The sequence below is a fragment of the Cydia splendana genome, chromosome 12 (assembly GCF_910591565.1).
Source record: "Cydia splendana chromosome 12, ilCydSple1.2, whole genome shotgun sequence".
NCBI lineage: Eukaryota > Metazoa > Arthropoda > Insecta > Lepidoptera > Tortricidae > Cydia > Cydia splendana.
Genome location: NC_085971.1, coordinates 1,350,871 through 1,378,532, shown reverse-complemented (window position 1 = coordinate 1,378,532; position 27,662 = coordinate 1,350,871). Strand labels below are relative to the sequence as shown.

Here is a 27,662-nt window from a genome sequence, read left to right as displayed (position 1 = left end):
GCCTGCGTACCTCAATTCCCATGTGGACAGGACAAAAATGATACTGTGGCGCCCAGCGCAGCTTGGTGGGCAGCATCGGCGGCAGGTAAGTTCGCGGTGGTATTCTTGCGAACAGAACATGGGCGCCATTGTAAGGGACGACATCGTCGTGGTTGCAGCATCGGTGGACAGCATCGACGTGATTGTTGGTGCCATCATGGCAACCGCCGCCGCTCAAGAGGCGCCGGTGCGTGAAGCTAGAGGCGCTATCGTGGCGGCCGGCTCGGGAGGCACCGGTGCTCGAGGCCGGGCGGCGCTATCATGGCGGCCGCCACTGGTTCGGGAGGCGCTGGTGCGTGAGGCGAGGACCCATCGTGGCGGCCCGCTCCACAGTGTTCGATTTCCCTCAAAAAATTTCCCTATGCTGTTTATTGCATAAATCAATCAAGGAATGCATTTGAAATGCAAGACTAGAACACCCAGTAGTCTATTTCAAATACTTTTTTTTATAAAAAATAAATTATATTTCATGAGCTTGACATCGAAAAATTACTAAATAAATTCTACAAAAGTATCTGATGAAGAAGTCGCTTTTTAATCAATGTAGTTTGATAAAGAAGCCTTTGGCGCATATTTTCTAGTTCTTAGTTTTGGAATTTACCCTCTGCTTACCGAGTTATTCATATAAATACAGATTTTCTATTTCATTTTTTTTCTCCTGAAAAACTCAAAAGTGCGACTTGTAACTAGCACTGAAAGATGGCTCTTAACTAGGTCTACCACTGGTAAAAAAATCACGTTCCACTATCGCGGCGTTTGGGAGTTACGTATAAAGGTCAAATTATACTTTTTAGGGTTGTTACTTAAAGGTCAAACAAATATGAAAGGTCGGAGTAATTAAAAAATCTGATTAAATTAAATTAAGAAACAACATAAGAAACTTTATTTATATTTATTTATTTAACCTTTATTGCACAATACAAGAAATTACAAATGGCAGACTTGCCAAAAGGCATTCTCTACCAGTCAACCATTGGGCCACGCAGAAACTTTTTAGTGCAGTGCACTTTGTTAAACAATAAAGTCATTAAATTCAGAAAAGAAAGAAAGAAATTCAGAAGTCAAGTTATAGTTTCTTTTCGCAAGTTGGTCTCAGATTTTATGTATTTTGTGGCTCATACAAATCATTTTCATTTTCGAGAACTAACGTGCAGTCGTCAACATGGGATGGATTTTCATCACCGTCTATTAACGAAGATCCATCATTAGCTAGATCTTCATCATCGACTTCAGCCTCTTGTAAGTTTTCTTCATGAATCGGCTTCAGAAGTTCACGAACTGCTTCTGGTAGACTAATCCTACTGGACGATTTTTGTAAGTATAAATGAAAGAGGTGTGCACACAATTATGTAAATGTATTCAAACTTAGCCATTTTGATAATGATGGATAAAATTGTTTTTTACGATTAGTCGATTTTTAATTAATCACTAGCACTGGTGCACTTTTGCCCACGTCAATCCAGTGTTCCTGTATTTTTATTTATGTACCTGGAGTATGTCTAAACAATATACAGTTTTGTAATAGAGGAAAATTTTGAATTAATTCTGACTAAAAATTAAAGGTCAAGTTGAGGGTCAACCCTAACACTGTATTTTTAAATTCGATAACTCCCAAACGCCGCGATAGTGGAACGTGATTTTTTTACCAGTGGTTGACCTAGTTAAGAGCAATCTGTCAGTGCTAGTCACAAGTCGCACATTTGAGTTATTTAGGAGAAAAAAATGAAATAAAAAATCTCTATTTATATGAATTACTCGGTAACCAGGGGGTAAATTCCAAAACTAAGAACTAGAAAATATGCGCCAAAGGCTTGTTTATCGAACTACATTGATTAAAAAGCGACTTCTTCATCAGATACTTTTGTAGAATTTATTTAGTAATTTTTCGATGTCAAGGTCATGAAATATAATTTATTTTTTATTAAAAAAAGTATTTGAAATAGACTTCTGGGTGTTCTAGTCTTGCATTTCAAATGCATTCCTTGATTGATTTGTGCAATTAACAGCATAGGGAAATTTTTTGAGGGAAATCGAACACTGTGCGCTCTAGAGGCGCTGTCGCGTAAGGCGGGCGGCTCCATCGTGGCGGCCGCCGCCGCCGGCTCGGGAGGCGCCGGTGCGTGAGGCGAGACGCGCCATCGTGGCGGCCAGCTCGGGAGGCACCGGTGCGTGAGGCGGCCGCCGCCTGGCTCGGGAGGCACTGGTGTGAGGCGAGAGGCGCCATCGTGGCGGCCAGCTCGAGAAGCGCCAGTGCGCGAGGCGGTGGTGCCATCGTGGCGGGCGGCGCCGTTGTGGTGGCCGCCGCCGCCGGCTTGGGAGGCATCGGTGCGTGATGCGAGAGGCGTCATCGTGGCGGCCAGCTCGGTAGGCACTGGTGCGTCGTGAGGCGGGCGGTGCATGCCATCGTGGCGGGCAGAGTCATCGAGCGGGCGGCGCCATCGTGGCGGCCACCGTCGCCAGGCTCAGGTGCGTGAAGCGAGAGGCGCCGTCGTGGCGGCCAGCTCGACAGGCACCGTTGCGCGTGACGGACGTTACCGGCACGGGAGGCGCCGATGGCTGGCTCGTAGTTGCACGCATCATCACGGCGACACTGCTGCCCTCGGCGGCGCCATCGTGGTGGCCACCACCGGCGTGTAGGTAACCAGCGACGTCATGACGGACGGCAACCAACGCGGCGATCGTCGCTGTACTCGTAGCGTTTTCACTGCTTCCACGTAACTTACCTTCCTTCCATTCGAGCAGTCGGCACGCAGAAGCGGTCCGCCTTCACCTTGGCGCCAGGACGGGATCGAGAGGTCCGCGATCCACCCGCGCCGCGACCGCAGCAACAGGAGCGGGCGTGTGCCTCTCGGAGTCCCGCGGACTGGAAGCGTCCGCACCGCGACTGCAGCAACAGGAGCGGGCGCGGCCTAGAAGCGTCCGCGCCGCGACTGCTCTCGCGGACTGAAAGCGTCCGCACCGCGACTGCAGCAACAGGAGCGGGCGCGGCCTGGAAGCGTCCGCACCGCGACTGCTCTCGCGGACTGGAAGCGTCCGCACCGCGACTGCAGCAACAGGAGCGGGCGCGGCCTGGAAGCGTCCGCACCGCGACTGCTCTCGCGGGCTGGAAGCGTCCGCACCGCGACTGCTCTCGCGGACTGGAAGCGTCCGCACCGCGACTGCAGCAACAGGAGCGGGCGCGGGACAGGAGCAGGCGCGTACTGAAAGCGCTCGCACCGCGACTGCTCTCGCGGACTGGAAGCGTCCGCATCGCGACTGCAGCAACAGTAGTGGGCGTCCCGCGGACCCCGCACCGCGACACCTCGGGCTCCGGCCCGCAGCGTCGCGGCGTCTCGGGGTCACCTTGGACGACAGCAGAAGAAAGTCGACGGCGCGCGGGGGCCGGGGCCCGGGCGGGCGCCGGGCGGGACAGGGGAGCCCCCGTCGCGTCACACCTAACGACACGAGGTACTCCCAGGTTAATATGACCTGCCCGAGAACCGTCCTTTAGTGTCGAAGTAACTTCTGAACGCCAATAAAACTAGAATATCATTAAACTGGCTCACCGGATGGTTCGAGACAATCCAAACCTCCTTATCGGCGAAGCGCGGCACCCGGCAGCGGCGCGCGCAGGCTGCCCGCCTCCGCGCCGCCCGGGCGCCGCCCCCGCCGCCGCCGGCACGATGACCGCACGTTCCCTCTCCGATGCGGAGCGACTTGCGTTACCACTTGTTAACGATAACTACTGACGTACTTCCTACTTCGATCTCGAAAATGCGAGTTAACGGTAACGATTTTAGCAGCATGGAATGTGAAAATTAATTTAGCAAGAAAAAAGTGGGTAGAATCGAAAAGCACCGTTCGATGACTTCGATCGCGAGACCGCCAAAAGACTAATATGTAGTAGCGATCTCTGCTATATCTCACTATTTAATCGACCGAGCTTTGGATCGGAAATGTTAAAACACCATGCTGCAAAAATATACGCAAAAAAATATTTGCGGACCATCGGTCAGACAGTCGACGAAACAATGACATGGTGGCGGCGAGTCGCGGGAAGCGAGCAACGGTTTGCAGGGAGGGGAAAAGGAACAACGTCACGGCGTAGGGCGGAGCGACTACATAGACTCTAGCGGCATCTGTCGGTCACCGATCGCGTTACTCTCTCAATGAACATCTCTGACGTAGAGTACGGAACACATAATATATTAATTTGTTTTTATCAAGTAGAAACACTACTATATAAATACTAGCCTGGGGCACTGGGGGCCTTAGTCACTTTTTCTTAGTATATGACATTTATTTCAGTCAATGTGACAATGTCCCCAAAATCAAAGTGCTATACATTTTTTTTCTTTGGATAGGTCTTTCAAAACGAATAAGGGTCTCCAACAATAATTTTATGATAAAATGAATATGTAGGGAAATAATCGCTCCGAAAGAAAAAAAAATGTGTTCCCCGCTCTAACTTTTGAACCATGGATCCAAAATATATTAAAAAATTCTCAATATGTACAAGAGCTTAATAAATACTTTCAATGGAAACTATAAAGCCATGGATACCCAATCAGCCGCAAAAAATGGCCCCGCAAAAGTAACGTTAAAACAGATCACACGTTACTTTTTCGTTTAGTTTTGGCTCAAATGTGAAGTTGTCAACAATGTCGTAAAATGGTCGTAAAAATATGCAAAAAAATAACAATGATAAATCAAGGAAAAAGCATGGAATGTATTTCTGTCGGTTAGTTCTTTGGATAGCATTACATAATTTATGTAATCTGGTGGTAATTTCATGGTTTTGAATAAATTATTTTGTTACTACCAAAGAAGGGATGTGAACGAACAAAAAATCTAATGAGTCGATATGAGGTCAATACTTTTTTATTTTTATATGGAATTCGTAAGATATAATATTACGTTTAAATTCAAGATTTCCAAGAAAACCTATGTGTACGTGAGTACGCGAGAGTGGACTGCTATTATAGCAAGAGATAGGGGTGATGCAGTTTTAAACAAGGTAAAACGGCACTTGTATGTCGGCCCGTTGCCCTGTTTCTGACATATACACGACCAATAAGGGCTTCGATTAACTGTAAATGCTACACATGTCTGAACACAGTGACAACCACAGGATTTTTTTGATAAAGACCATAACCAATCAGTACCAGTAGCGACCTAAATGTTCCCGTGCACTATATTGCAAAGAACGAAAGTGCGAAGAGTATATGTAGATCTAAAATACATAGTACAATATTTAATAAGTTGAATTTGCTTCAAGGATAATAGTATTTAAAGACGTATACTGACTTATTAAAAATAAATTTGTTTTATGATAACTTACACGGGTTGTTACCATGAATTAATTTTATTTGAACTCCCGATCAAATTGAATTTGTTTCATTAATTACTTTGGTTTTTCTGTACAGTAATACGTCTTAAAATGTACCAAATGGACTCCATTCGTTCATTATTCTCGTTTGACGTTGTATAGCGTAAATACAATGGTGACGTTACGTTAAGTGCCATCGGACTTAAAGTTTTAACAGTGTTGGTACTAATGTTTGCAAATTTGACACTTAATGTTTACGACAGTAAGTTCTTTTCCGTACAAAACATTTATCTTGACTCAAAATTTACGTAAGCGTTTTTATCATCAATGCAAATTTACCGCTAATGTCATTCTGACCCACATTTTGTGACGTTTTTGTTCCGCTCTGTGTGTCTATTTCTAATATTAAGTCAGTGTATAAAGCGAACATGATCGGTCCAGCCATTTTTGAGCTATTGCAAAAAGTCTTAAAAACAGATTCCCCCTTATGCTTGTGATGTACATGATACTTACTAATAGCCGCCGTTTAGCCTATTCTGACAGAATGGTAACTGCGGAACCCTACACTGAGCATGGCCCGACATGCTCTTGGCCGATTTTGTTGTGATCTTTATATGCTTTATAACTCGTATCTTATTTTTTGTGTGGCAAATACTGCCCTGCTAAGCCAAAGAGCGCTATCTCAAAATAAAATTAATTGCTAATACTTTAGTTTCTATTAATGAGAATTCCATTTTCAAAATTATTTGTTTTTGAGATAGCGCTATTCGGCTTAGGAGGGCAGAATAGTGGCAATAAATGGTTTCGTATTGTTAACAGCGGACGAATCGGAGATCACGTTCGACCCGGGCGACATCATCACGCACATCGAGCAGATCGACTCGGGCTGGTGGCAGGGCGTGGGGCCGCAGGGGCTGTTCGGTTTATTCCCCGCCAACTACGTGGAGCTCCTCCCCGCACACCCGCGCTAGTCCACCAACACTGTCTGTAGCTGTAATACCCGCTCCGTATATTTGTGTAAAGTGTCATTCTATGGAACTTGCTAACTATGTAAACAAACCGCCATATTGAAATTGTCTCTGAATGATGCTTTTACTAGTGACTTGATTACATAGTTAGCAAGTTCCATAGAATAACACTATAACCTTCGACCGGGGCGACATTTCTTGCATTAGTAAGACGTGGGGCCGGCGGGACTTCGCTAATTACGTGGGACTGTTGCCCGCACACCTGCACTAGTTCACTATAGTTCGTTTTTTTAGCATTAGAAAGAAGGTAAACATTCTTGATGTGTCTTTTAATTGAAAAACACGTTTTAAAAATAAGTCGGCAAGTATGTAATAAATATGAATCTAATACGATCATTTATATTCTTCCGCTTTCATAAGTAATAGTTACTGATTTTTAAAAAGCGTTTTTCAATTAAAAGACATGTAAAGATCGCTTACCTTCTTTCTAATGCTAAAAAAACGAACTATAACTATGCGGTCTGTAGTTGTAATATCCGCCCTTTTGATTTACATTAGTAGGGTGTGGGGCCGCGGGGGCTCTTCGATCTGTTCCCGGGCAACAACGTGGAGCTGCTGCGCGCGCCCGCGCTAGTGGCAGCCACCATGACACGAGCGCCGGCTCCGCGCCGAGAGTGAACCCATAACATAACTGCACGGTAGCCTCCTAAGGCCCAAGGTCCTATAGTACTTATTCAGTTCAATGAAATTTAAATCATATTCGATTGGAACAGAGTTGCTTTTGCTTTGTTTCGTTCAGTTTTTAAACAGCAATATCAACTCTATTTCCTACACTAAAGGTTCAAATTTTTGTGGGAAATTTTGCATTTTTCTACCTTACGTTATTCCTTTATTTTTACGTTACTTTTTTACGTTATTTTTTTATTTCTACTCAGATTCATGAGGACTATTGATTTTGAAAGAAAAGTGTCCGGAAAATTGTGTCAGTTTTGTGACGCATTTTCACATACATTTTGTATTGGCCGTCATAAAACAAACTTAAATTTTATACGGAAAACTGAGGTCACTTTTTCTTGTTTAAAATTAATAATATCCTAGTGACACAGTTGCACAGTAGAAATAGCCCATATATGTTGAAAAAAGTAAATGGTACACTTTGCTCTGCAAAACCCCCCAAGTATATCTTGACAGTTCTGGCATAGGATCCATCCTGATTGGCCTGGCAAAGATATCCGTATAAGAATCGCATTAGTTTCCCGAACATCATAAGAAATTGTAAAAAAAGTATTTGGAATTTCTGTATACTTTTGCGACTCCTTGAAGTTTTGGCGTATTATATCATAACTTTGTTAAACAGACAAATCTAGTAAATTGATTAGTTTTTAAAAAACTCAGTTTGAATAAGTATGTACTCGTACTACTATTTTTAATAGTCACTGGTTATAGTCATTCCCTATTTTTTTTTTATTAATGTCAAGATTATTTACATTAACTTTTTATTTCTCATAATATTTTCTTGTACCTATAGCCACTTGCAATTATGTATTGCGAAACAATAAAATTTGCATTCGGTCGATAACGGAGTATGAGAGATAATTCGAAAGACGTGTACAGTCAACTCAACTTATATGTAACGCGTATTCACTAGACATAAGTTCAAAATTAAATATTAGGCGACTGTACCAGAGTCTGAAACATAACTATAATCGACTGCTCGAAATGTGATCTCTATTTAATCTTTATTGAGATCTCAAGGTCAAATATAAATATACAAGTTATACCTCTTGTATGGACAATTTAACCCTTTGTGGTCAAAGTGTTAAAATAAATTGTAATGTTGAATGTTAGGTCCATTTAGAGCTTTTAAGAGCTAGAGTTTTTGTTGCTTTATTGAGATACTTTCAGTAACCGGGCCCAGTTTTGTATGAAAATTCGCCATAACATTATATGTATAAAATCGGATTCATCTTATATTCTTTCATACAATTAAATTTCCTTTTTCGGGTAAGAGGTTCCACCTACCTGCGAAGCTACCTTTTATCCGTTTATATTTATATATGTCTTTTATTTGTATTTATAAATGATGATTATTTCAGTAAATCATACTGGACTTTTATGTAACTTCAAAATAACAATAGTATTATTTTTATCTCGCGTATACGCATTTATTTGTCACAAGTGATTATTTTGACTCTAATATTTCCTTATATTTAATTACCTAGATGTTAATTTTACTTTTTGATAACATCATTTTGTATGAAATTAATATTGTATATTAATTATAAATAAGTAGTGTAAAGACCAATGAAATATTTACGTTTTACGTTGTATTTTCCCGAATGGGCTTAAAGGTTGTATATTGACTTATTTTGACTGTTTTAGTCTTATTTTTAGGTTATAACTGTATTAATTTTTATTTATTGTAGTAAGATTTATATCATATTTAAGATTGTATTCGTTGTAAACTTTTTTGTGTCGTTTTCAGCAAAAGAGATCACTTCGGAGGTGTTGTCAATAACTCCTTATTGACAAGATGAAATGGTACCTTTTGCAAAAATGCGACACATTATATTATGTCTTGTCACAATTTTATTCATTTTACAAACATAGCATATATACATTAAAAATGTAAAAGTAAACCCTTGCGTGTGTCGTGCCAAATGTAAAGCCCCCTCGATTCTATAGTATTCCACTAAATAATTTATTTAAAAAAATAGGCAACACAGAAAAAACAGTATTAAGACTTAAGACTATCTTCTTCAAAATAATTATTTTCTGAGTCTTATTTTTAGTAACTCTTCTACTTTTCCATACAAAACTGACACTATGATAATAAAACTACGTAATTATTAGTGTGCAGATTATATATTAAATTATATTTTATCAAAAAAATACACATTCTCCTTTAAATACGAAGGATATAATTTATTTCTTAATACTGCAATCTATTTGAAAGGTGTATTCCCATTTGTGCACAGATGGGAATAGGCACTTGCATCATTCCCACTTGTCCCCGCCTCGTGTATGGCGGCGGTCGCGGGAGGCGGGGAAAAATGGGAATACACCATTTGAAAGCACACTCTAACAGTAATATTTTTCTATAGACACACTTATTTTAAACTATTTTTTAAAATTTGAAAGTAGAGCTCCACGTTCAGAAAGCAATTTAATAAAAATATGTATATATAGTTATAAGCAATATTAGTACATTAAAGGCCTGTCTCCATATTGCGCGGCAAACTACAAACTGCCAACCCGGTATCCATTGCGAGCGGCTGCCTCGCGAGCCAATGTTCGATAGTTTGCCGCGCAATATGGAGACAGGCCTTTACGATACAAGTGCGATAAATAGAAAATTCGTAATGAGTGGCGATAAACTAAAACACGACCGAACAGAGTACCTATTCGCACATGTATCGTGTAACGTTTTACAGTACATATGGCCCTTTAAATTTTCGATATTGTTGCGTAATGTGCTAATCATCGCACTAGTGCGGTAAAGTACTTAGCACCATATGTGCTGTGAAACTAATTACGATTTTACAGTACATATAGGGTTGCCAGATCGAAAGGCGCTATTAACGGGAAAAAATATCAAATTTTCGGGATTTTGGGACTTAAGTCAAGAAAAAATAAATGAAATTAAAGTAATTGTAATTAAAAACAAAGATATTTTCGATACTACGTCAGCTGCTCTGCCCCTAGTCCTTTTTATATAAAAATAGTATAAATTCTTTTGAGATCTTGAACCACAACAAACAAAAAAAATTCGGGGCGGCGAGCGGCATGACGCGGGTCGCTGGCTCGCTCGACGACAGTTCGGAACTTGAAATTATTGTTTTATAACATAACGTGAAGCTGTTTTTCGGGAAAGTTTCCACTTTGTCGGGAATCGGGAACACATGCTAAAAATCGGGAGAATCCCAACAAATCCCGACCATCTGTCAACCCTAAGTACCTACATATGGTCCTATTTTCCCGCACTAGTGCGTAAAATAGCACTTTTCGTGTGTATGTCAAAAGTTTAAAGGGCCATACGTACTGTAAAACGTTGTACGATACACGTGCGAAAAGGTAATTTGCAACTCGTGTCGATTTAAATCACTCCCTTCGGTCGTGTTTTAATTTATCGCCACTCGTTTTGAATTTCCTCTTTTCCGCACTTGTATCGTAAATAACTATTATTGCCTTGATATTGGATACATAATAAATGGCTGTTATTTAGTGCACCATTAAGCGATCACTAAATTACTCTTATCCCAATCAACGCGGAGTATTTTTGGCGTCATACTTATTCCTTTCTGGATATGCGATGATACGAACTGTCGAAGATGTTTTTGAAATACACGTAAGTGACTGACGTGACGTGACTTTATCAATAAATTTGTTCATAATTTCTCCATGCAATTTCGCAGCTCACTGTACATTGACACTTCACGTCAAAGCAAGTGCTGCCATCTACCGTTCTCGTACGTTTTCTTATGCATAGTAGGTTCTACCATCTTGTGGGCTACATTGGAAGCATAAACTTCACATATACGCCTCGCGCTTAAAATCTGACGTCTCCTGTGCTGCCCCCTACAGTTTATGCACGAATAATCTCCTCGTTGATTGGGGTACGCAAACGCATAAATGTCACAATGTAGCAAGAGATTATTTATTATAGCTTCGATTAGTTATAATTATTATATAATATGTTTTGTACATTAATACAACCATAGACAACCACGTACGCACTGCCATATGTATATATTCTCTTTAAAATATTTTATACATAATTAGGTACTTTAATATTTGACATGTTTTTCAAGTAAACGGTACCACTTTGGCCTGAAAGACTTAAAATTGCAATTTAAAAGGCCAGAGCCCACCGGCTGCGTGTGCGTAGCGTGAACTAGAAATGCTAGAATGTTGGAACCGTGCACGCACACGTCACGCAAGCGGTATGCCGTCTCATAAGAATCTGTATGTTACAACGTGCAAGTGCACGTCTATGCACACACATCTGGAATGCACAGTCCTTAAGCCCCGAACTCGCTAGTACTAGAGCCCAATCCCACTCGTGCATAAGAAGCCTGTGTCCAGCAGTGGGACGTGCGATGAATTATATTATATTATGATAGTGGTACCTTTTGCCTGAGGACCTTTTATTTTAATTTGAAATTTGAATCCCCCATTATTTCAACTGCAAGACTAAGCTTTGCCTTTGACCCTTCTATACATGATAGTCGTAAGTGAGATGTATTTTTCGTATTTAGTTGGTAGAGGTGAACCATTTTTAAATTGCACGCCCCTCCAAACCACCTAACCGCACATCTTAACCCTTTAACGGGCATAAGGATGTCAGAAATTACGCTAAATTGAATCCTATCACTTTGAAGTAAAGTTCAAAATCATTGTGGGAAATATGTACCCACATTCCTCTATGCCTTAATTATAAAGGCTTAATCTTATAGATAGACGAACGCACACAAATACAAGGTTTCGCCGTATGTATTGCTGCTTTAGATGTGTGCGTAGGTGCTTTGGAGGGGCGCGCAGTTTAAAAATGGTTTGTGTCTAAACGTGTGTTTTTATATGTATACATAATGGTTGATGTTACATAATGCGATTTGCGTCTTACATTTACCTATAATTTATGACAGTTGAATTTGGCACTTTGTGAAATCGAAAATTATGATAGATCGCCCACACTGTTAACTGACAGTTCGTAAACCTTATTACAAAAGGCATAAGGTCCACCGATGCACAGTTAACAGTGTTGTTGTTTGTTACTTTATACTGGAGAATATTTATAGCGTATCAAAAAAACCGGACAAGTGGGGGCCGGACTCGCCCACCGAGGGTTCCGTACATTTTAGTATTTGTTGTTATAGCGGCAACAGAAATACATCATCTGTGAAAATTTCAACTGCCTAGCTATGACGGTTCATGATATACAGCCTGGTGACAGACGGACGGACGGACGGACGGACAGCGGAGTCTTAGTAATAGGGTCCCGTTTTTACCCTTTGGGCACGGAACCCTAAAAAAAACTTTTTAATAACAGTATTATGTTGTTTTGCCGTAGTCATAATCATAAGCTCCTTTTGAAAATTGATATCGATATTAGTACCTTTAATTGAATTTGCGCTAATCGCATTATGTAGTTTTAACCTGTAGTATTTACTGCAATATAATTTTGTGTATGGTGCTCCACTGTAACATAGGTTTACATTTGTATCCTACGACTTTCGGAATAAACAAGTCCTACAGATCAAACTTTTATTTTTCTCGTTTCCTTGACTTATAGTTATGTACTTAAGGTGAGGAGGGCCAAATCATGTACTGACGGAGTTTCTGAAAAAAATACTAATTTGACAAGCCAGAGCCACCATCTACAAAAAAAATCCAAAAACTGAATCGACTCATTTGGGAAATGCGACTGTAGGTAGAGAACAGTCTGACAGACATACGATAGTATTTTTGCAAGCTGAAACGGAGACCTTCGCATTCGCTCGGTCAATAAAAGTAAAACTAAATAAGTATTTGATGTAAAACTTATAATACTTTCCAGCGCTAACACATAATCAACTTTGATGCATAATTAAATTAATTAACATTATGAAACTAATTATAATTAATAATTATAAAACATTCACTCAACAACGGCGCGCGGCGGGAGGATCTCCGAGAACACTCCGTTTCGAGGCATCGGGATTTTGTTGACCACATCCGGGTTTACCTGAAACAAAAAATAAAACAATATTAAAAGTTAACCTTACAACACCTCTTTAAAAATCTTTATCCTTTACCAGGCTGACAGTTCAAAAATGACAATCGAATGTCTGTCTTACTGATCGAAAATAGAACACATGTTTGAAGTGTCGTATGTGGGAAATATATATCCCTTAGCCTGGTTAAGGGTTAAGCTATAACCAAGCTTCTTGGTCGCCGCAGATACATCTAAATTCAGCAGAGCCTTAGAGACTCATAGAATGTTCTCGATATTCGAAACAAGCTTTTCACGACTTTCTAGTTTCGCCAATTCACCAAGTAACACAGAACGAGTTTAGAGAAACTGAAGATAGTTTGGACGGGCTCTTAAAAGGAGGGCATTTTCGGAAGAAAATGTAACATTTACTTTATTTTTCAAAAACTTGGGTTATTTTTACTTAGAATTACGACTTCTGTCGATGTAAAAAGAAAAAAAAAATGTCCGAGAATATCAGTTTTGTGACACATTTTCAGATTTTGTATGAACCATTACAAAACTGACACCTAAAATTTAATAGTCCTGCAGGGTGACCACTCTTTACTATAACCAAAATTCCCTGACTTTTCCCGGTTTTCCAGGCGTTTTTTCAAGATTTTCCCTGACCATAATCTTAAATGTAATAAATATAAAATATATAATTGGAATACATTATTGAGTTTTTGCAGAATCTGAATAGCTCAGTTGGTAAGAGCGAAAGCATAGTTAGACGGAAGTCGTGGGTGTGAACCTACGTCAGGTGACGTTTTTGTACTGTTTCATTGTAATTTGCTATCACAGTTCATACAACAGTTCATACAATTACCCTGTAATTCATTTAATTTTTGAGCATTTTTGTTAAAAGCTGTACAGGAAAAACCAATTGAAACAGTACCTCTGACTACTGAATTTATTGGATATTAAATGTATCATATAATATAATCCAGCGAGAAATACTAAAGGGAACACTTTATACGGGCCTTAATCGTATTAGTAAGTACTAGACTTCAACGTTTTGCGTATTATGGTACAAAAGCGACGAATTGAGAAACCTAATTTTTTGAAGTCGGTTAAAAATCTTGGGTATAACTGAAACAAAACTAGTAAATAGTGTCCGACCGAAACATGTTTTTTTGTCGAAACCGAAAATTTTGTAAACTTGTTAAAATCGTGGAAAAAATGTCATAAAACCGCTTTTATACACAAATTAAGGGGCTTTCAACACCCAATGTCCTTGAAATTGATGTTACTTAATACTTAAGCAGTTTATTAAGAAAAACTATTTGTTTTAATAAAGCAAAATAAAAAAGAAGTTAAAATTCATTATATTTAAAAGACCGTGGTCATACTCGATACATGATTGAACGAAATAGCCCAATAAAAAATAATAGGGAGTACTTATTACTGCAATGTTCTGCCGCCAGAGAGCAGCACTAGTGCACATACTAAACCATAAGAGTAACTTATACATACAAGGCCTTAAGGCGCTCTTATACTCGAGTTTTACGTTTTCAAGGGGGTGAAGCAGACGCGTGGTAGATCGGGCAGGCGAGCGCCCCGCGCGGCGCACCGCACCATTCCCGCGCAGCACGTCTACGTCCTTATTCTAACGACATCGGTATTCTGAATTGTCAGTTCCGGGATTTTTAGTTCGGCAATTAATACTGAATAAGATTTATTAGTAAATTCGAATTTTGATGAGTACTTAATGAAATTAAAAACCGGACAAGCGCGAGTCTTACTAATAGGGTTCCGTTTTACCCTTTGGGTAGGGAACCCTAAAAATGGTAGGTAAGACGGTGAGGTCGGTGAGTGTACCTAAATAATTATTAATTATATACAATATGAGTGTATACTTGACTGGTCATGTTGTTGTAAAAATCGATTTCGACTGGCAAAACATATTATTTTTTGGCAACCGGGTTTTTTAACCTAATTAGACCCCGCTGAATCCGAAATTGCCGGTTGCTTGATCGAATTCTTGACTGGAAGTGAGATAGTTGATATTAAAGGTCCCTTTTTTTAGTTTTTCGTAAATAACTCTTAAACGGTGGCGCATAGCAAAATTTTTCTTAAACATAAGTAATCTGCATAAAATTGCCTACAAGAAAGATTCCGTACCATTTTTCGCTAGGATCAATATTCAAAGAGATATTAAGGCGGGAAAGTTAATTATAATCACTTATCGAAGGTCTCTTTTTATTGTTTTTCGTAAATAACTCGTAAACGGTGGCCAATATAAAAAAAATGAACTAATAATCTACACAAAATTTTCAATAAAAAAGATTCAGTACATTTTTAGCAGGGATCAATATTTAAAAAGATAATAAAGAGGGAAAGTTAATTATAATAAATTCTAAGGTTCCTTGGTTTTATTTTTTCGTTAATAATTTTAAAAGTATGACATATAGCAAAAACAAATCTTACACATAAATAATAAACATAAAATTTCCTACAAGAAACATGTAGAACACTTTTCGCTAGGATCAATATTTAAAAAGACAAAGCATCCGGTAAGTCAATTATAATCAATTTTAAAGTCCCTTTTTAGTTTTTTGTAAATAACTCGTAAACGGTGTCTCATAGCAAAATAGGTTTTTATGAATAAATAATCTTCATAAAACATCTGAACACTGTTCTCTAGGATCAATATTTAAAACGATATTAAAGGAAGAAAGTTAATCACAATCAGTTCACAGGTCGCTTTTTTTTCGTAAATAACTCGTAAACGGTGCCCCCGTTGCAAAAAAATATTATACATAAATATTGAACATAAAATTGTCCACAAAAAAGGTTTTGTACACTTTTTCGCTACGATCAATATTTAATGAGGTATTAAAGGGGGTAAGTTAATTATAATCAATTTCCAGGTCCCTATTTTAAGTTTTTCGTAAATGACTCGTAAACGGTGACCCATAGCAAAATAGGTTCTTAATGTTAATTAACCCCCCTTGGCTAAAAAGTGGCCTCCATGTTTATAATTCATTTGTTTACGTAAGATGTCCGTCTTTGGGTCACGAATTTACATGTGTGTACCAAATTTCAACTTAATTGGTCCAGTACTTTTGAAGAAAATGGGCTGTGACAGACGGACAGACAGACAGACAGTCGCACGAGTGATCCTATAAGGGTTCCGTTTTTTCCTTTTGAGGTACGGGACCCTAAAAACTAAAAAAAGTGACATGTGAATTGATTGTAATGAACTTTCTTCCTTTAATATCGTTTTAAATATTGATCCTAGAGAAAAGTGTTCAGATATTTTTTGCAGAAAATTTTATGTAGATTATTTATTCATAAAAACCTATTTTGCTATGGGACACCGTTTACGAGTTATTTACAAAAAACTAAAAAGGGACTTTAAAATTGATTGTAATTAACTTACCGGCTGCTTTGTCTTTTTAAATATTGATCCTAGCGAAAAGTGTTCTACATGTTTCTTGTAGGAAATTTTATGTTTATTATTTATGTGTAAGATTTGTTTTTGCTATATGTCATACTTTTAAAATATTAACGAAAAAATAAAACCAAGGAACCTTAGAATTTATTATAATTAACTTTCCCTCTTTATTATCTTTTTAAATATTGATCCCTGCTAAAAATGTACTGAATCTTTTTTATTGAAAATTTTGTGTAGATTATTAGTTCATTTTTTTTATATTGGCCACCGTTTACGAGTTATTTACGAAAAACTAAAAAAAGGGACCTTTAATATCACATATCTCACTTCCAGTCAAGAATTCGATCAAGCAACCGGCAAATTCGGATTCAGCGGGGTCTAATTAGGTTAAAAAACCCGGTTGCCAAAAAGTAATATTTTTTGCCAGTAGAAATCGATTTTTACAAAAATGTGACCAGTCTAAATTATTCAATTTGATTAATTTTATAGCCTTTTAAAATATGTTTACACAATTTATCAATCGTGACTGAATTCCGGATTGGTTAGATGGGTGTGTGCCTTTGCTGCCCAACTTGATATAAAATGACAATATGACGGACGAATGTCTGAAATGTCACCGTATTTAAGAATTATTTTGCTTTTCTTCGTAAGTATGTTGAAAAACATTGTGTGTATAACATATTTGCATATTTATACGGTGATTACCCATTTTATGTAACGTCCGCTAAACTAGCACAGGTCCGACGCTGACAGTGGTCACGGGCGTACTGGCGTGAGGAATAGGCGCAAGGTATTGCCGCGTAGGGTGTAATTTAGTAGGCAAAATGTTGAATTCATCAAATGATGAATGAAAAAATTAACGTATCGATAAAAGGACAAGCAATAATGAAGATTTACTTAAAAGCTATCGACTGAAGTAAGTTTCATATATATTTTCGTCCTAGTACTTCTAACATAAGGAAATAAAGACAGTGTTAGGCATGTTTTCAACTTAAGATTCTATCGAGAAAATAATGAGCCGTCGTGTTTCTGACAAGCAATAACGTAGTTCAAGGACTGAAGTTATACATACTAGAAAATAATGCGTGAAATCCTTGTAAAAGTCTGTAAATATGGTGACAAAAAAGTGCATTTTACTACACACCGCGCCTTAAACTATTTTTTGATATAAAATAATAACAAAATCTATTACAACTTGGTAATCTGTTTTTCCAATAACGCAGCTTCTTTGGCAGCTCCTTCGAGAATTTTTCGCCTTTTTGTTTCTAGTTCTCTGACCATTTCCGCAGCTTTTCTTTTTTCTGCTCTGATTTTCGCCTCTGGACTTAAATTTTCCAACTTATTGTGTAGCTCCTCCGTGTACAAGGATTGAGCATTACGAGAATACGAGCCGCGTGGATCATTTTATTTTTTTCAATATTTATTTTGTCTATACCGCCGTGGTAGGATATAGCGTTACCTATTATTAACCTATTTAGCGGCAGACGTACGACCCCAATTTCATAGGAAACCGCAAATCGATGTACAGGTTAGCCGTTTGGCACACGCATACTATAGTTCGTTTTTTTTAGCATTAGAAATAAGGTAAACAATCATGATGTGTCTTTTAATTGAAAAACACATTTTAAAAATAAGTTACGGCAAATATGTAACAATTATGAATCTAATACGATAATTTATATTCTTCTGCTTTCATAAGTATTAAATTTTGATTTTTATAAAGCGTTATTCAATTAAAAGACTTGTCAAAATCGCTTACCTTCTTGCAAGTTCTTACTAATTCTGAAAAAAACGTACTATAGAGATCAAAATTAAATTTTTGACCCGCAGTTCCTAAAAAAATTTTCATAGGAGAAGCCCAAACTTGGTATGTTTTGAAAACTATTTTTGTTTTAATTTAAAAAAAAATTGGCCAAGTGCGAGTCGGACTCGCACACGAAGGGACGGAACCCTTTACTCGTATCTATAAAAACGGTCACCCATCCAAGTACTGACCCCGCCCGACGTTCCTTAACTTCGGTCAAAAATCACGTTTGTTGTATGGGAGCCCCACTTAAATCTTTATTTTATTCCGTTTTTAGGGTAAATCTTTACTTTATGGACCGTCGATTTGGGGGTGGGGGGGGGGGGGTGGGGGGGGGGGGGGTGGCTACCCCCCAGTCCAACCCCTATGGCGCGGAACCCCATGGTTATGGAGATATCCATGGTTAAAGTTTGTATGGAATTATGTACTATGAAATAAGGGATTACAGCAAAATTTTGGGAGACGGGGTGCGGCGTGAGGGGGGGCGCTGAGGGGCGGTGAAGCTGTTAGATCTGGGTTAGCTCCGGCGCTGCGGAAGAGCAGCCCTTCCGCCCTCGCGTGACAAAGCACGCTCACTACACTCGGCTCCGCAGCTTCGCCTTACTGGCTGCCCTCCCTCCGCGCCTCCGTTTTTGGAATTGCTCTCTAGGGGTAGGACAGACAAGACCACGTGGATAGTGGGGTGCTCTGATTCGGTTTTAAGTGACCTTGACATTTTGGGTACCTTGAGATTCTGGTAACCAAAGATTTTGGTGACCTTGAGATTCTGGTGACCAAAGATTTTGGTGACCTTGAGATTTTGGTGACCATAACATTTCGTGACCTGAGATGTTGTGTGACCTTGAGGATGGTGGTGTGGTATAAAAGGTAATATAAATTAACACAAAACGGCACCTATCAACATCTGCTATCACATTTCTCCTTTATTTCATAGTAATTTCATACAAACTTTAACCATGGATATCTCCATAACCATGGGGTTCCGCGCCATGGGGGTTGGACTGGGGGGTAGCCCTTTGCACCCTCTACCCCCCCATACCCAACACACCCTCCAAATCGACGGTCCATAAAGTAAAGATTAGACTTTTATTTTATTATGTACATACAGAGACAATTTTTATTCCCTAACCTCCATTAAATTTCCCTGACTTTTCCATGACCAGCGAAATTCCCTGACTTTTCCCGGTTTTCCAGAAAGTGGCCACCCTGAGTAATTCTCTTTTTAGTCGAAATAATCCAAAAGATGACAGTTTTTCGAAAAAAATGGTACATATTTTAAACCTAAAAACCCCAATTTACAGACAAAACCCTACCTTAATCCTAATGTCCCTCGGCATGTACTCATGGAAGAAGTCGTAGAACTCGTAGTGTGTGTTGACGACCCGCAGGCGCGCCATCTCCGCCTTGAGTTCGTCGACGGCGTGAGGCGGCGCTTGGTGGCGGCGCCGCACCAGCTTGCTGAAGCTGAAGAGTGTCTGCACGAGCTCCTCGGCGCGAACCCGGGCACGGTAGTCGTATCTGGAATTATAGGGGTGTGTCATCATTTTTAAGGTTTCGTACCCAAAGGGTAAAAACGGGACCCATTGCTAAGACTCCACTGTCCGTCTGTCTGTCTGTATGTCACCAGGCTGTATCTCATGAACCGTGATAGATAGACGGTTGAAATTTTTACAGATATTTCTGTTGCCACTATAACCACAAATACTAAAAAGTACGGAACCCTCGGTGGGACTCTCGGTGGGAGTGGGTAAAATCACTTACTTGGGTTCCAACTTCTCTTCCAAAAACTTATACAGCCTCTTAGTTATCCACGGAGCATTGGCAGGTTGGAATCTCTTAGGCGGCTTATACATCAGGTCCTCGACGAAGGCCTTGGGCAACGCCTCTGTAGGTATACCCGTGGGTTTAGGAATTCGCTTAGGCTTCCTAGGTTCTGGCTGGGTCATGCGGCGGATGGAGTGGCGAATGGAGTATTTGAGTTGGATGGGGGACATCACGTTGAAGTTGCGGGTCGGTTTTAGTGATTTCTGCACTTCGTCTCTCTGAAAAACATTTGAAAATGTTATAATCTTAAGCCTTTATACAGCAGACTCAGAGGGAATATATTTCCCACAATGATTTTGAACTTTATTTGACAGTTGCCGATCCCATTTATAAAGAATTGGAAATAAAAATCTACTTACTATTTTCTGCCTCCGCTCCATATTTTCCTGCGCTATCTTCTGTAACTGCATCATCAGCATAGTTTTCTTGCTACCAACCGACACATCATGAACCCTCGGTTCCGAAACTCTTCGCAACGACGCCCTACTTAATTCTGGTTCTCTCTCAGACTCATTATTCTCAGTAATATCATTGTCAGTTTGTCTGGACACACCTTCGAAATCTATCTCTTCAACAGACATCATATTACTGTCAAAGACTACACGAGAAACTCCACGTTTCTCTGGCGTTTTGTATTCAGAATTGAGTGCTGATATGGAATCATCGTTGTCTTTGTCATCGTATTCTGGTTCTCTAATATCGCGATCACTCTCTTGTTCTTGAGACATATCATGGTCTTCATTTTCTGATTGCTGTTCTTCCTCAGATTCTATCTCTTGTAGAGATTCTTGTTCTGATTCAATTTCTTGTTGAGACTGTTCTGCATCTTCTAACTCTTGTTGAGATTTCTCCTGATCAGATTCGATTTCTTGTTGAGATTGATCTTGTTCATCTTCTATCTCTTGTTGAGATTCCTCCTGATCAGATTCGATTTCTTGTTGAGATTGATCTTGTTCATCTTCTATCTCTTGTTGAGATTCCTCCTGATCAGATTCGATTTCTTGTTGAGATTGTTCATGTTCAGATTCGATTTCTAGTTGAGACTGTTCCTGTTCGTCTTCAATCTCTTGAGTTTCATGTTCAGAATCAGCTTCTATTTCCTGCTGAGAATCTTCTTGTTCAGATTCTACTTCCTGTTCAGATTGTTCATTCTCTTCTTCATTCTCTAGTTCGGGTTCCTTTTCATCTTGCATAGATTCAGTTTCATTTTCCCGATCTTCAAGACCAGATATAACTTGCTCTGAAGCTTCATAATCTAAAACTTCTTCACTGTGATGTATAGATTTTGAGCGTATCGAAGTGCCACGACGTGAAATATCCTTGCCTGAAGTTTCTTCTAATATTTCATGCCCAGATGCAGACATTCCTTGACCATAAGAAGCATTCATAGATATCTCTGGTCCCGAATCATTATTATCCGGTATAGGTATGTTTACTGATTCTTCAGGATTAGTTAGATTCTCGGATATTTCAGGCTCCTTAATATCGTGGAGAGATTTGTGGTAAGATGCTTGGTGTTCTAATATTAGTGGGTCGGGCACATGATGGGTCGAGGTCCCATGGACAGGAGATTTCAAAATGGGAGACTGATTGCTTGAAATATTACGATTGGATGATCTGCGGTCACGGATATGTTGATCGTTGATGTCGTCTAATACAGTCTTAGTTTTGGTTTTGTCCTTTGATGCGTTATCACTGTTAACATCTTCAATGACTGTCTTATTTTTTGATTTGTTAATTTTTGATGCATTTTTACTATTACCGTCTTCGACAACAGTTTTGTTTTTAGATTTGTTTATCTTTGACGCATTTTTGTCGTTTCCATCTTCTGTGGCTGTTTTATTTTTAGTTTTGTCAAAGTTTGTAGCGGTTTTATTGTAAAGTTCAGTTTGACGTTTAGCAGATTGCTCCATGACTAAAGCGCGCAAGGATTTCCGTGTAGTGTATTCCTTGCCTAAAGTCTGGCGTATAGTTTTTCTTGTGGTGCGATGAGAATCCCATTCGGAGCCCTCTGTGCTTGAATTTCTCGATCCCTCACTGCCTAAGGTACTTTCTTGGACTGGTGCTAAACTGTGTCTCATGTTCATAGTTTCATAGACGCTTTTGGATTTTCTGAAAGTAGTACTGCGACCTATTGGCCTGAAAGATTCGTTGTCGTTAGTCATGTTTTGTAATACTGCTTCTGGAGATTTGACTTTAGAAACTTCTTTTTTCCTGTTTCGACCTGTTGTGTCGTGAGTAGAATTGTTTGGAGTTTCTTCTACTATATCCTCTTCATTTTGATCATTATCTACTGATGTGTCTACGATTTTGTGACTCTTATTTGAAATATTTTTGCTTTTGTCGAGTTTGCTAAGGTTCTTGCTAATATCTGTATTTTTTTGATTTGGCTCAACGTCATTGTTTTGTTCCGGTACAGTAGCATCTTCTTTTTCCGCAGCATCACTTAACTTTTCATCCTCGTTATCGTTCCATACCATTTCTTCCATATCCTCATCTTGGTCTTCTTGAGGCATTTCTTCGTCACTTTTATCTTTCTCAACCATATCCTCATCTTGATCTTTGATTGCTTCATCAGTTTGGTTTTGGTTTTCCTGTTCCTCCAAACTTGGTTCCTGCTCTTCTTCACTTTGTTCCTGTTCTTCTTCACTTTGTTCCTGTTCTTCTTCACTTTGTTCTCGTTCTTCCTCACTTTGGTCTGGTTCTTTTTCGCTTTCTTCTTGTACTACTCCGCTTTCTTCTTGTACTACTTCGCTTTCTTCTTGTACTACTTCGCTTTCTTCTTGTACTACTTCGCTTTCTTCTTGTTCTTTTTCGCTTTCTTCTCGTTCTACTTCGCTTTCTTCTTGTTCCTCACTCTTATCTACATCTTCATTTGTTTTGCATGCTTCTTCTTGCCTTGCTTCTTCATAAATATCTGGATTTTCTTCTGTTTTGTTTGATAATATGTTTGGTCGACTTTTTTCTGTTTCAACACATTCTCCGTGCAATTCAGCCATTTTATCTTCTAATGATTGTTCGTTCTCAGCTAGTCGAGTATTTTTATCAGTTACGGCATTATCTTGTTGTTCCTTAGCAACCACTTCTTCTATCTGCACATTTTCAGCATTTGAAATCTTGACAGCTTGCTTAGTAGATTTATTTTGTAAGGATTTATCTTTGACACTTGTATTAAGTTTAGTTTTGCTTTTTTCCTGTGTTTTGTTTACTTTTTTAGACACATCCTTTACTTCCGCATCTTGACTTATGTTGGCTTCTTCTATGTTTTCATTCGTGAGTGTTTTATCATTTTCATCATCTTGTATTACACTCTTATGTGCTTGCTTATTGGTGCGATTTAAAGATACGTCTTCTGTAAGCGTATCATCTTGATTTTCGTTTTGCAGTTCCATATCTTTATCACTCATTCTTGAAGCTTCTTGGGCCCCAATCATAGTAGATGATGGTAGAAGATTCCAGTCATCAATATCAATTTCCGTGGTCATACTTGGCGTTAGAGACGGCATTCGCCTACTACGAGTACCCAAACTTAATCTCTTGTTATTATTCTTTTTGAAACCAAATACTTTATGTTGGACCTCTGAGTCCTCCTCACTATCAGACAAGACAAAATCTGTGAACATATTTTTTCTTTTAGTTCCCGCTTGGCCAAAGAGATTTGGACGAGTCTGTTTGTTTGTTTCTGGTTCAACAGTCTTATTTATAGTTTTATTAGTAGAGTTGAGTAAAGCAGCAGGAAAAACCGGACGATTTCTAGGTCCTTTATTGAAGAGGTTTTTTGGAGCGACTTCTATAGATTGGTCTTCGATGTTGGTCTTTCCGAGGGACTTGCGTGAGCCCATAATGTCGCCGAATTTGGCTTGAGTTTGTTGCTTCTGGTTGAAGAGCCTTCGCTGTGGTACAACTATGCTGGCGACTGATTCGTTGTCGCTGCTTTGACTCTGTTGGACTGATTGGCTCTGCTTGTCATCTCTGAAACAGTGAAAAAAACCTGAAACTATGACTACTACTTTAATATTTTCTTATATTATTATTTTAATTTTAATGCATTGGAGATGTTTTTAAGTGATGAAATGAATATTTTTACCTTGACATGTATTTAGGGGTCATCCATTAATTACGTCACACGAATTTCTAGGTTTTCTGACCCCTACCCCCCTCCCTGTCACACTTGGTCACTTTTGGCAAACCCCTCCCCCCTGGTGTGACGTCACATTTCTTCAACGAAATCAGCAATTATTTATTTAATATTTTATCAAAATATTTTTGACAAAAGATATATTAGTAATTTTATAACCCAACATTGATTAAGAAATAAAATTAAACTAATAAAACGATTATCGTTTCGAAAACTTGTTATTTAACTGTATAGCGAATAAAATAATTTTAAATAAATTTTCGGTTACTGATGATGTTAAAAGTGACGTCACATAGTTTGAACTTCCCCCTCCCCCTTGTCACAATATGTCACATTTTCTTGACCCCCTCCCGCCCCCTAAACGTGTGATGTAATTAATGGATGACCCCTTAGATCTGAATATATCTAAATATTTTTTTTAATGTCTTGGGAATGTTTTAATTTAGGTAATAAATGATTTTACTGTTATTATTTAAGACTGTCAATATTTTATGTTTTATTAATTAACTAGTTATATAGATTATTTTAAGGACATGTTTTTGTACCATCGCCTACATTGTTAATTGTCCATCGGTAAACCTTATTACAAAAGGTCTTCCAATAGACACTCGAGTGTTGCTGTTTCTACGCCAAAAGGCAAAACATAGAGATACCAAATTGATAATTTTATACACCATTGTAGCAGTATTTATTTAAGTTTATAAGGAACTTACTTCTCAATTTCAAACTCATATTCCTCAAGCAAATTGTCAGTCATCTTGTTAGTGTCGAGGGCTTCGAGGACGTCCCGGGTGCTCCCCTCCAGCCTCTTCCACCAGCTGGCACCTGGAAATCATTCATATTATAACTAGAGTCACACCAAGAAAAGTCTGCAGCGGATTTGATAGCCCACGCAGTGTAAGTGTTATTTATACGTCATAATTTCATAGAAGTTTGACGTTTAAAATGACACTTGCAGTGCGTGGGCTATCAAAATCGCTGCAGACTATTCACGGTCTGACTCTATTATAAGCTTAACCCTTTGAGCGCCACCCCTAACGTGCCCGGCGCGTTATTGTGAACCTTGTTGAATTGATTGAAGGTTGATATCCAGCTGTAGTCGCGCGTGTCAGTTAACGTCTTTGGCGGTCAAACGGAGAAAATCATATATTAACCCTATTAGTAAACGTAGGAAAGAATAATGGTGGGTAGTTCATTTCAAGTTGTACACTACACTTTTTTTATTTGGACATTTTTATGTTATTTCTACTTAGAATAACGAGCGAGAAAAAAGTACCGCAAAATTTTTATTTCCATTCTGTTACCATTTTTCATAGACTTTGGATGCGGATCGATAATGAAAGGATCGAAAAATGTCTAGAAGTCTTGGGATTTTTTTTGTCCTATTAGGGTCGAATGAACTTGTGATTCTAAGTAAAAATAATAAAGTGTAGTATATATTATTCAAATAAACTTACGCCTCGGCGCCTCAATATCAGTGTCATCAGGCAAAACAGATCTCCTCTTCATCGGTGACAAGACAAATTTGTCGCTCTTCACAAATTTCTCCACCACAGTCGACAGTCGGACCTCGGACTGTGCTGGTGAGACAGAGCTCAGGGTTCGTCGGGTACGTCGCCGGGGGGTGATGAAACCCTGGGACCGGGCAGGCGAGGGGATTTTTGATTGTGACTTATTGGACATCTTGAGGTGCCTAAAATAAATATTATTAGTGAGTACCAAAAAGTAAGTCAGAAAGTGACCAGAAAACATTATGATATATGACCCCTAGAGAGAGGGGTTACTATTAATTTAGGAAACAGCATTTGTTTGCAGTGGTATCAAGTGTAAGAACTACACAGAGATAGCATTATTCTCAGCAATTTTTATTATTAAAAACTACTGTATTGAACACTGTTTCCTAGAAATACAATAGAAAATGTTACCAACACATCTGATGCCCCACACTGGATTAAAATGGTGTCTTTAGCATATGTGTCTAACTATTTGTTCTCAAAATAGTAAGTATATTTTTAAATAACGATTTGTGACAAGCAATTTATCACTATAAGCAAAGTCATTTCATCCCACTGTGTCACAAAGAATTTTATATGAAGACCAAACTTCGCACAGTAATTACGTCTTAGTAAGCGGTTGGTCAGTATAAGCGGAGTCATTAATAAACGGATTCCACTGTATTTGAATTTATAGTGAACTTAACAGTTTGTACTAATAAGATATGCTGTAATGCAGAAACAATTAAGGTAATCCAAAAAACATGTATATTATGATAGTGCACAAGAACAAGAGTTTTGGGTCTCAATAGAAACTGAGAACCTACCGCAAACCATGTTCGACGTGTTGCCTCTCTGTCGCACTTGTAAATTCGTACATAAGTGTGACAGGGAGGCAAAACGTCGAACGTGTTCGTGGTAGTCCCTCTGATAGTATGAATTAGCACAAAATTAATGACCTAATATGTATAGACTGACTAATAAGGTGTTATTCTTCAGCTTACACCTGATACTTTGGTTTTTTTAGCATTAGAATTCTTTCTAGGCGTTTTTCAATAAAAATACATGTCAAGATTGTTTACCTTTTCTCTAATGCTAAAAGAAACGAAGTATATGCTGCCTATATATTGCCAAAACAGGACAAAATCTACAAAACAAAGGTACTTATTATTTCAATTATTTGTAGAATTATAACATAACATAGTCAAGATTTTGACTACGATGTGTGCAAATTTTTAATAAACAGATGTTAAAATATCATGTTCAAACAGTAATATTTTGCCAGAGACATTTATTGTTTTCGTATAGATTTACATGTCTTCTATAATGTGAACTATAGGCACTCATGCACTTAGTGTGGTTTATCCCAAACAATGCCAATAAACTAAAATTCTTCATTAAATGTGATGTGATGTGTGTTAAATCTGAGAATGATCGAGTAGTCATTATAACAAAGCGAATTGCTACTTACTTCTAAGAAAACAAATTATTTCACTGCACCACTAACATAAAGTTTTAAAATTGCAATATAATAGATATTTTTACAATATTAGGCTCTTCATAACATTGTAAACGCCGTATTAGTACGCCACTTTCAAACATCGATTGACAATTTGACAACAAAATAACCGTTTCAGTAAATGGTTTGAATTTGACACTTGACACTGTTCCGTTACGCGCAGAATAATTCACGTAAGCGTCAGGAATGATTATTTTATTGATTGATACAATATGGTGATGAATGTTATGACTAGTTATGACAGTGTTGAATGAAAAAAACCAAGGGATACTTAATGTGATATGTGTGTGATATTCATTTCTCTGGGAGTCACTCTAGACTCCAAACTGCAATGGCATGCACATATAGGCACTCTAGCCGGAAAACTTAGTTCAGCAGCCTATGCAGTGAGGAGAATCAAACAGCTAACAAACGTAGAGACGGCCAGGCTGGTATACTT

The 27,662-nt window shown here is 38.7% G+C and overlaps 2 protein-coding genes across 2 annotated transcripts in view; one reads left to right on the top strand and one right to left on the bottom strand.

Moving 5' to 3' along the window:
• LOC134795301 (drebrin-like protein) overlaps positions 1-6,349 on the top strand; it is a 29,709-nt gene extending 23,360 nt beyond the window's left edge. Inside the window, exon 9 of the mRNA XM_063767112.1 lies at positions 6,167-6,349. Coding sequence (XP_063623182.1) covers positions 6,167-6,318 — 152 coding nt within the window. The 3' untranslated portion in view covers positions 6,319-6,349. The remainder of the gene's footprint in view (positions 1-6,166) is intronic.
• Positions 6,350-12,942: 6,593 nt separating this feature from the next.
• On the bottom strand, positions 12,943-27,295 carry LOC134795288 (trichohyalin-like). Its single transcript, XM_063767090.1, has 7 exons — positions 27,176-27,295; positions 25,669-25,904; positions 24,925-25,036; positions 20,433-24,045; positions 20,011-20,291; positions 19,563-19,767; positions 12,943-13,039 (listed from the first exon to the last, which is right to left on the bottom strand). Exons 2-7 carry the CDS (start codon positions 25,892-25,894, stop codon positions 12,953-12,955), a joined length of 4,524 nt encoding a protein of 1,507 aa, XP_063623160.1. The 5' UTR covers positions 25,895-25,904; positions 27,176-27,295; the 3' UTR covers positions 12,943-12,952.
• Positions 27,296-27,662: the final 367 nt, after the last annotated feature.

Coding starts and splice junctions, on each gene's coding strand:
- LOC134795288 (XM_063767090.1), bottom strand. CDS start 25,894: ATGTCCAATAAGTCACAATCAAAAATCCCCTCGCCTGCCCGGTCCCAG. Junction 25,037..25,668: donor TGATATTGAGGCGCCGAGGC/GTAAGTTTATTT, acceptor AATGATTTCCAG/GTGCCAGCTGGTGGAAGAGG. Junction 24,046..24,924: donor TATGAGTTTGAAATTGAGAA/GTAAGTTCCTTA, acceptor TCACTGTTTCAG/AGATGACAAGCAGAGCCAAT.